Here is a 10,762-nt window from a genome sequence, read left to right as displayed (position 1 = left end):
GATGACAGTTTATAGTTGGGTCAGGATTCGAACCCAGGCTGGACAGCTTCGAGGTCAATGTGCGTACCTTGAGGCCATCCTGCCAGCCCACAGGTAAAATTACGGATAATTCATCTGTGAAATGTGCTAAGATAGAATTTCCCTTTGTATAATGAGATAGTTTATGTTGTATCTTCAAATGTGCAATAATATTATCATTTCATGTGATAATGTAGATTAAAAAGAGAAGGTCAATGAGTCTTGATAATTCTCCCTCTCCCACCATCACTAGATTGGCATACAGGTGCGCAGTGTGATGCTGACACTTCTTCATTGGTCCTAACCTGCCTGATTGTTTTTACCCCACGTGCCAAATGAAAGGTGGGGTTAAGCAATTGGTTCACTCTGTCTGTCTGTCTGTCCGTCTGTCTGTCTGTCCACAGGCATCAGTCTATGATCGCGGAACTACTTGGTGTAAATTGAATGTTCTAGTTTGAACACTAGAATACGAATCAGAACATAAATCTGCAGTTGAGCAGTACTTTGGCTCTGAATTTGGAATCTCGTACAGTTTGTAGAAGCGAGATTCTGTACAAATCAAATTGTACAGAATCTCGTCTCGAGCACACATGCACAGTGAGGAACAGAGGTGTAAGGTATTATTTTGTGTATCTGCCTGTCTGGCAGTGAAACAAAATTGAAAATCATTCCAAACAGGAAACTTACTGTTTTAGGGGCATCATAAAGGACACAAACAACAGGCACGAATAATTAATTTAACGTGTAAAATACGGTGGTGTAAAAGGCGGTGCATACCATTGGTGGTATACTTCTGATTTTTTTTTTCCTACAGCCTTTAAAAGTTTTTTTTTTTTTTCAATTGAATTATAAACTTGAATACTGGAGAAAACAAATGTCCTTGTAGGTATTTCCAAAAACAGTCAATATGACAGAATTTTGACAAATCGTTATATGCCATTCTACAGAATCTCAACCAATCAAATTTGCTGCTTGCACTCTCAACATCGGGGAATATATAGATTCAGACAAAACCTCGGCTCATAGGAAATATAGAGTATAGACTGATCGTGCTCGAAAACGCAAAGCAAGAGTTGAAAAGACCCTTATATTCCCATGTACTTTTTCTCAAGACTGCGCAGGGTGACTTAGGTGTCCAATGAACTCTCTAGTTTATGATATGATAACCTCTGGACTGCGGTCAGGTTCCCATGTTGAGGCCTCAAACTGCAGGTGAGAATGCATCATATTTGTCACATAGCTGTGGTTTGCAAACCTCTAGTGTATGTAAACAAGGGTTAATTCTAGGGCTATTTCTTGTAATAGTAAGGGCATTTTATGAGATATTTCACAAATCTGTTAACTAAATTGTTACCAAAAAATTTCTTCACCAATATGTTTGTAAAGGTGTGTAATAACATGTGTTAAAATGTTGAAGTTCAACTCCCGTGGGAAACCCAGAAAAAAAGCTGTTGAATTCGGGTACCAAAAAATTATTTTCGAGAATTTTTTTTTTTTAATCGGCCCTTAAGTAACTTATGAGGGAACAAATAAGGGTTTTTCATGATTCTGAGTTGATTGTTAACATTTATATTTTCACTTTTACCTTTACCCACAAAGTAGCTTTTATTTCACATACATATATAATACTCAAGAGGTATTTCTCATTCACAATGTCAGAAGTTTCAACAGTCATTGTCTATGTCTTCTTCAGACTCAACAACATCATGACTGCAGTTTCTGCATGTAATGCCATTACAGACTCCACAGGCCGAGATGCACGTGACCCCATTCTTCTTGCAGCTGCATCGCCGGTTGCTGCAATCTCCATGACAATTACAGCTCGTGAACTGCAATAGCTCCTCAGGAGCCGTAGGGTCCAGTGTTGGAACTGGCTCATACCCATGCACACCTATTGTCCATCCATAGTCACTGGGGTTCAGAGACATGCTCTGTAGAAGGATCCAGTCCCGGGTCTGCAGGTAGGCACGGAGTGAATGTTGTGCAGCTGCACCCTCTGTTGGAGGTAGAGTCTCTGGTTTGATCACTCCTGCCGCTGCCTTCCTTGAGAACATGTTGTACCGAATTTCACCCAATGTAGTATCTCGTCCATGGTAAATGTACTTGAAAATCGCAGTACCAGCCTGAATCACTGTTTCCTTGGTGGCTTCTGTGTCAAGGAAGATGTCGATGTACTCAGCCGCGTCCCCTTCGCAAAACCTAAAAAAAAGCACCAGGTCTATGTCAAGTAAAGTATAATGTAAAACAGAAATAAAATAATTATTATTTTTAACATTTATACTATGATGACAATGATTATAATTATTATTAGTATTAGTATTATTTGCCGACGTAATAGTAGTATTATCATTATTACCTGGCAAATAGAGTTGTTTTCCCATGACGAGCGATTGCAGAAACCGTATCACACCCCGTGAAGGCGTGACAGAAGAGCAGGTAGCTCTTCTGTGTTTCGGAGAGAAATTCTTTGATCTTTCGGACGTCATAAGAGCCGTTTGATGTGGTTAAGAAGAGTGGATGGTGGCTGTCTTTAGCTATGGTGCACCAGCATTACCAGCACGTCTGCATCTTCTGCCCGCACCTGAAAATATAACAACATGTACAAAGCATAATGAACCGTTCAAGAACAGATTTAACTTTTCAACAGTGTGAATTCTCTTATTTTTAAATTACCCCATCTCCCCCCGGGCTCCATCCAATAGTTATACTAACTGAAGACACAAATGGTACTGACCTCAACAGAGCCATCTGAAGCAGCAGCCAATGCCTCTCTCACAATTGAAGTGTCAGCATCATTGTCACACTGCTCCACAGTGATGTGATGTTTTCGGAAGGTTGAAGAGAGAAGGTGGATGAGCTCACTCTTGTTATGAGTGTTGTCCAGAAACTTTGCTCTTGGGGTCCAGTTGGACATATCCGGTCGAATCTGGAGATTACAGCAGGAATTCTTGGTACGCCGGATGTGGTCGTGATCTTTTGGTGATCTGCTGTAGCCATCAAAGACCACAATGATCTTCTGGGAGCAGGGCCCAGATACTGCACGTAGCTCAGGTAACTGTTGGCGATCTCCTGCCAGGTCTGACGTTGTTCCCACTTCACCATGTAGATAAGCCATCCGCCATCAATTACGAGGGTGCAGCAGGGTTGGTTAGTCAAGTCAAGTGGATCAGTTAACGCCTTCAGGCTTGTATTTGAAAAGTCTGCCTTGTTTGCCTTGTTCATCTTCTGATCTTTGTTGCTGAACAGGGACAATGGGAAGGGAGTCAGCTCATACTGTAAGCTTGTCTCAACTGTCATATCCCGCTGGGCGAAAATGATCAGTCGGTTGAACAACTTTAGTGAGTCAAGGTGAATCTTTTTCAACTTTCAACTTTCAACTTTTGGAGTCAAAGTCAACTTTGGACCTAAATCAATCAAGGCAATATCATTGGATATGAACTTGAGTGCCGTCTTTATGATCTGAATCTTCTCATCTCCATGGTCAAGATTAGCATGATGCTCTCGCAGAATATTGTCGGTGCCATCTTTGAGACAGAGTACATCTGCCCTTCTTTCCTGTGTTGTGAAATACAAGGTGTCTTCGTATTTCTCTAGAAGTTTTATCTTTAGCCAATGCTTTGAATAAGAAAGGCTCTTCTCTGGTGACTGATCAAACTCCTGCAGCTTTTCATGGACTTGGTCCATGTTCATTACCCCATGCTCTAATTCTGAGTCTAACCATTCGCAGAATTCAATAAAAACTGCCTCTCGCTCCTCATAAATACTCCTCTGTCCTCTCTTCCTTTTTCCTTCCTCATCAGTCTTGGACAAACTGTCACCTCTCGCAAACATAAGTTTGCATCGCAAATGGTACAGTGTTTCTTCTGCTACCAAGTCGTTGATCCCTTCCAGGCGTCCAGTGACTTCAGTGCCCCAGTCATCCCCGCGACTCCGTGCTGTCTTCAGCAAGCTTGCCTTCAGTGTATCTGCAGTCAAATTATCTGGCACTCTGTATTTCTTTCTAGCTTGTGCTGGATTATTTTTGTAGAGCTGGGCTGGTTGGTTGCAAAGAATGCATACATCCTTATACAGGAGGTCAACTGACTGTGATCTTCTAGAACTGCAGCCAGTTGATGAACTGAACTCACAAGTAGTGCGTCTTCTCTTCAACTTTGATGACTCTTTCTCTGCCTTTGATGCTTGAGCTGACTTCTTGGTGGTTGCAACAAAGTTGTTGTACAGATCATTTTTACACTTCTGGTGGTACCTCAGTTTTCCTTCCTTTTGAGCCTCCTTCATACGTTCCACAACAGTAACATTTTCGACAGTTTCTGCTTGTTTCAATAAAGTTGAGTATCCCTTTGGAGTTGCCTGTATGAGCCTTTCAGCTGGTGTATCCGAGCGTGCACAGATGAAGCAATTGAGCACAGGTGGAGTAACGTCTTCATCCATATTGCTAGACTCCATGTCCTGCAAAGTAGAAAATGAGATATATTTAGAAATTATTTTTCCACAAAGGAGTGTCTGTGGTGAAATATAAATGTTAACAATCAACTCAGAATCATGAAAAACCCTTATTTGACCCCTCATAAGTTACTTAAGGGCCGATTAAAAAAAATAAAAATTCTCGAAAATAATTTTTCGGTACCCGAACTCAACAGCTTTTTTTCTGGGTTTCCCACGGGAGTTGACCTTCAACATTTTAACACATGTTATTACACACCTTTACAAACATATTGGTGAAGAAATTTTTTGGTAACAATTTAGTTAACAGATTTTCATATGTTTCCCTTACTATAACACATTCTGACCAGAAGAAGTATGGGAAAATCAGGAAGAGTGCTGCCTCGTCCTAGGAAACAGATGGATTCAGGGAAGCAAGGACATTTCCCCTGTAAAGTCACACATGCCCTGGAGGAGACTTCTCTTGCACTATAATGTGGCCACACTTTGCAACTACAATACATATATGAATACTTCCTACTACTGCAATAACTGTATTATACAATAACTTTTTTTGTATAATGAATCGAGGCTCGTGAAAGAGCTAACATTTATTTCACAAACAAATCAACCAGACAAACAAAATATATAAAAAGAGGGAGCGGAAGACAAGATGGGGAGAGAAGGGGAAGCACACAAGCATAACATTTGAGAGCAGGGAGATGTGTGGGAGGGAGAGGGCTTGGGCGGAGGAGGCGTGGGAAGGGGGGGGGGGTGGAGGGAGAAGTATAAAACACAAGGACACCAAGGACTTCCAGGACAGAAGTTGGTATTTCAAAAAAGTGGATTTGGGGTGAAATTAGCGGGGGTAGAAAAGATCAAGGTTTTGGATGGGGGAAGATAAGAGATGGTGGTGAACAGCTGTTTTAAAGACCTGGAGGGTGGAGTGGGATTGAAGAGAGTGAGGGAGTTTGTTCCAGAGGCGGGAGAAAAGAGGAATGAAGGAGTGAAGGTGAGCAGAGAGTCTTGATTTTGGCAGTTTAACCATAAGAGGGTTGCAGGCAGATCTTGTGCAACCTGTGGGAATATTTGGGGGACAGAGCCCAGAGAGAGCTGGGGGGGCAAGGCCAGAGAGGAGTCGGTAGAGGACGGAAAGACCACCAACCTGCCTGCAGTGAGTGAGTGAAAGGCCCTTGGAGTTAGCTTCCTCGCGGGAGATTCCAATGATTCTGAACGCTTTGGTTTCAACAGCGTGAAGACGAGCTAGGTGTGAGGCAGGAGCACCAGCCCAGAGGGGAGAGCAGTACTCCATTGAGCTGTGGATGAAAGCCTTGTATGTGGTGAGGAGCTCAGGTGTGCCAAGGAAGGACTTCGCATGACGGAGGATGCCCCGTCGGCGACTGGCTTTGGAGGCCAGATTTGAAATGTGGTTTTCCCAGGAAAGATCATGGCAGATAGTGAGACCCAAAAGCTTGAGTGACAGAACTTCTTGGAGAGGATTATTCAGAAAGTGGATGGGAGGGTTGTCCAGTCGGTCTTTTTGGAGAGACATCGTAAGAGTGTGAGATTTGTCAGGATTGAAAGACATGTTCCACTTGTTTGACCAGTCTGTGATTTTGTCCAGGTCTGCAGAGACTGAGGAGGCTGCAGACTGCCGATCTGAGGGATGAGGAATGGAGCGACAGAGAGTAGAGTCATCAGTAAAGAGATAGAGAGGATTTTAAAGAGAGTTGGAGAGATCATTGATGAACACCAGAAAAAGCACAGAGCCCAGAACACTGCCTTGGGGAACTCCAGCCTGTACAGGAAGAGTAGATGAGAGAAACCCATTCAGGGCCACACGTTGACTATGACTAGAGAGGAAGTCCGCCAGCCATGCATGTAGATTTCCATGGATACCAAAGGAGGAGAGTTTGGTGAGCAGAGCAGGGTGCCAGACAGTATCGAAGGCACGTGATATGTCGAGGGAGACAGCTCTAATTTCCTGTTTGGCATTGAGGATGTCAGGGAATTTGTAGTGGGGGACTCACAGGACTCCAATGACCGGACACAGGTTACAAAAGGTCTAGTTTATTAAACTGTATTCACTTCATCCAATTACCAAAATGATACCGCATAATATAATGGATCAGGTTAACTCTTTTCGCTGGTCCTTCTCGTTCATCCGACACTCCCGTTCGGTCAGCGCTTCACGTAGCAAGTACTCGTTCATTCCATCGTTCCGTCGGGCAGGGCTTCTGAGGACAAGTCTCCTTTACTCAACGTTTGCTCTCGTTATATCGCCAAACTGGACTTAATCTCCTCTCCGCTAATGTCCCGAGGTCATGCATCGCACCGAGTCCTGGCATCAGCTCGCTCCCCTCCTGCTGTGATTTCCATTTACACAGCAGGGGGGGGGTGCTCTAGCCTGGGGCCTTGACCAGGTGTTTCCAAAGGATTATCATGTTCATGCACATTCTGCTTCGTTACCAGATTTAATCAATGAGTTACCAGGGCCAATCAATACGTTACACTGAGTTACACTTCCACAATTCCCTCATCTTTTTGTTTTTGTTTATATTAACCATTAATCTAAACATCAATATAAGTAAACAATCAATCACTACTAGTAAACATCATTACAAGTATAAGTAAATAATCAATCACTTTGGTAATCAAATTCCCTAAGGCATACACCGTCATCCTGCAAGAATCACAAAACATTTCGTTGGTCATTGACTCCTTCCATATTGTTCAATCTATTGCATTTGCATCACAAATATATTTTCAAAACAACACTTCACCATCACCAAGATACAACAATTTCACTTCATTTTCAAGTTTTGTAAAGCATCTGCACCATCTGGCAAAAAAACGTTTGCCTCCACACAAATGTTAACTTTGTTTGAAAGGAAGGGCTGATCACTTGTGTTTGAATCCAGGTATGAAACATTTTCTCCTAATGTCTTCATAGCTCCTGCACTACTTCGTGTAGGATTTCGCTGTTGTGGTAACACTGCGGAGTCATAGACTGACCCTTCTCTCCATGTAGCATTCTTGCCACTTTTTTTGCTGTGAACCATAATGATTCCTTGAACAAGGCCTTCACCCAGTTGTAGTCGACTTGCCTCTTCCCTCATTGTGAGTGGGCAGCAAGTATTGGTGTGACGTTGATTGGCCAGCAAGATGTGGAACAGGGATGCCGGATGCATCCACACTGATGTTGGGACCATGGTGTTCAGGTCATTCATGGTCCTTACCAGGAGCAACCAGCAGAATCGTGCACAGCTGTTGTGACAAGGGCACAGCCGTTTTTTGCAGCTCCATGCTGGTTCCCCGGACGTTGGTGAAGTAATAACATATGTCCCCGCATTTCACAGAGGTTGCAGGTAAAATGTCGTTGTCCTGCAACTTCTGATGTGGTGAATGTTCGAAGTCTTCGAACAAGAGTAAGTGATCGCCTTTCTTTCATATGTTGCAGTGTGATCCAGGCAAATGGTCACATAAATTTCCTTGGTGAAGGTAAGCATTCATCTCCAAGTTACACGGGAGAATGTCTTCATCATTCTTTGAGAAAGAGGGTGTATGCCACGATTAACTTCATTTTTTAGCCACAAATTTTCTTTCTTTCTTCTTCCCAATTCCGTTAGCAATCCCTCCAAAATGTGATCTCGTCTTATCCTTATGCTCAGTCATATCTGAATCTGCTTTCCGCACACACTGAATCAGATAGGGTACATCTTACCATGAAATCAGCATAATCATGTATATCTTCCGACAGTTTCACATTCAACAATTTGTTGTTTTTCCTTAACACAAAAAGTTATATTCATTTATATGCGTCACACAAATAATATTCAATCAGGTATGTATTTTATTACTAAACTAAGAATAGCATTGTATATGATTACAATCACAAACGGGAATACCTAATTCCCAACAACAATTTTCCCAAACCAACAAATTAAGCATAATGTATTATTACCATAATTCCTCTCCACTTTTTCTTTTCCCTCTTTTTTTTTTTTTTTTTTTTTTTTTTTTCTAACAGTGTGTCACTCGTGGTGATATGAGTTCATTGATATTGTAATTGACACAACTCATAACATTGTCGTTATGCCATTATCTTAATTCTACTGTTTATGTCGCCATAAAAGTCTTCCTTTTCTGGTTCCACATTTCTTTCCTCATTTGTCACTTCATGTGTTATCATCGTGTTGTTGGTTACCTTATTCAAACACACCGTCACTAAGGCTTTCAAGCAAGCCACCACTAAAACAATTGCCAATATAACTACTAAACCAACAAACAAGTCTGCTACTCCTTGTATATATTCATATCTATGACATAGTTATATGTCGATGACATTTAACATTATATACCAAACTAACAAGCTTCCTAAAAGGTAAATAAAGAAAATCCCTTAATATGTAACATAATCAGATTATTTGTCTTACCCTGATCCCCCTATCTCCCGGGGTTGAACTCAATCCCCTGATCATGAGTGTAGTTGTGATACATTTTTTCACTCATGCTGTATTAATATCAGCAGGTAATTGTATGTCATGTAGGCAAATAAATGTCACTATTCCAAGTAGGAATATCACATGTTGAAAATGTAATGTTTATCAATGCAAGGGGTGTTAAAATGTAATTCAAATGACTGTAAATCACGACTATCATTTATCTGCCACTGAATGTTCTGCTGGGCTGCTAGGTGCAGCCTCATTTTCTGTGGGATCGTCCACCTCAGCCCCATGTGCTTGCTTGCAATGAGAGGCATGAATCCAACTTTCTATTTTGGGTCCATATTTGTTTCTATTCTTATCAATCTCCTATGGTTTATCAATTCGTTCCAAGATACCGCAACCAAAGGTTTTAACCAAAGCTCTACCAAACTATTTCCAATTTGAACAAAAATGCCAGTGAAACAATGATTCGAAGGATTAACTTCAAGGGGTCAATAAATTTATTCTATAGCCAGATCTAATTTTCCCATCCAATAGTTTGCCTTGCCACATGTCATATTATAACACCTTAATAAACCTTCGAAAAAATGTTTCCCATCTCAACAAATTTCCTTTTTTACAAATAGCCATGTGTAACTTACGTATTTAACTACAATTTCCTCTCAATTTGTTTGGCCTAACTGGCCGCAAAAGTGGCTGCCAGCATGCAGTACCGTTTTTATCTACCAAGGAAGTGTTCCACACAAGACCTCTACCAAAATGTTGTTTGTAAAAACAAATCTGGGATTTCTGATTACATGGATGCACACTCTCAGGACATTTTCAGGCTGCTGTTAACAATCCACTACGATGACTTAATTCCTTTACCCACAATCAAATAATTAGTACAAATTGAGGATATTATCCCTATCACATTCTTTTATAGATTCATTATGTTGGATCTAATTTTTTCCAATAATTTTCCACTGCTGTAAGGCGGAACAATAGCTCTCATAAGTCTTAGTAATATCGTACTTAATTTGCCCAGCAGAGAATAATTTATTTACTATCCTTTCTCATCTGTTAACCAGTGACTTTGTTTAAACTCCAGAACTGAAAAACCCACAATAGTTCAAACCAGCAAAATTTTCTTTACTCTTTTCCCATATCATCTATGCCTAAAACACATCCATACATACAGCACAATTTATATGCTGATAAAATTCAAGTTTATATATATAAAATCCATGAGCAGAGTATTCTGGGAAGTCAGTGTAAGACCTCTCCCAAATTTGGATGATTTTGTACTTCCTCATTTCCTTTTATGAAGCTCATATCCATAAATAGATGTTATTCTCATATACATTCTATCAAAAATGGAATCCCAAAATTACTCACAATTTTACTATTAATTAATGGCTGCTCATAACCCAGCACATCAAATTTTTTTTATATTCCATTTCCCTTGACAAAAGAGATAATGTTCATAATCAAATTATATTTCTATTTTATTTTACGGATTCTCTGGATATTCAATCCCATCCACATATCCCAATCCCATCCACATATAACTATCCATTTCCAGACAGGCACACTGTCGGTGTCAACAATCTTGTAAGATTGATACACAAAAACACACACACACATGCATTATGCATATTTGTTTGCGTTGGAACCATTATTTACAGATCAGATGGGTGTCAATTTTATTTCAATTTCATAAAATTTGTCAATCAAATTCAAAATGCTTATAGACAAATAAACCAAAAGTCCATTCTTAGAAAACCCTTATGATGTCAAATTGAAATTACCCTTTCTGCCTTCACAATAATCTATCCAAATTTTGACTACACACCCATTTGCATGTCAGTCGACCATTGACCTATCAATCGTGC

General features: G+C 40.7%; 1 protein-coding gene across 1 annotated transcript; it reads right to left on the bottom strand.

The window, feature by feature from the left end:
- Positions 1 to 1,626: 1,626 nt before the first annotated feature.
- On the bottom strand, positions 1,627 to 3,133 carry LOC137419473 (uncharacterized). Its single transcript, XM_078778692.1, has 3 exons — positions 2,731 to 3,133; positions 2,375 to 2,552; positions 1,627 to 2,217 (listed from the first exon to the last, which is right to left on the bottom strand). Exons 1-3 carry the CDS (start codon positions 3,131 to 3,133, stop codon positions 1,683 to 1,685), a joined length of 1,116 nt encoding a protein of 371 aa, XP_078634818.1. The 3' UTR covers positions 1,627 to 1,682.
- Between the last annotated feature and the right edge of the window lie 7,629 nt (positions 3,134 to 10,762).

The sequence above is a fragment of the Myxine glutinosa genome, chromosome 1 (assembly GCF_964187855.1).
Source record: "Myxine glutinosa chromosome 1, kmMyxGlut1.1, whole genome shotgun sequence".
Taxonomy (NCBI): Eukaryota; Metazoa; Chordata; class Myxini; order Myxiniformes; family Myxinidae; genus Myxine; species Myxine glutinosa.
Note: the sequence above shows the minus strand (reverse complement) of the source record. Positions and strands in the feature narration are given on the sequence as shown.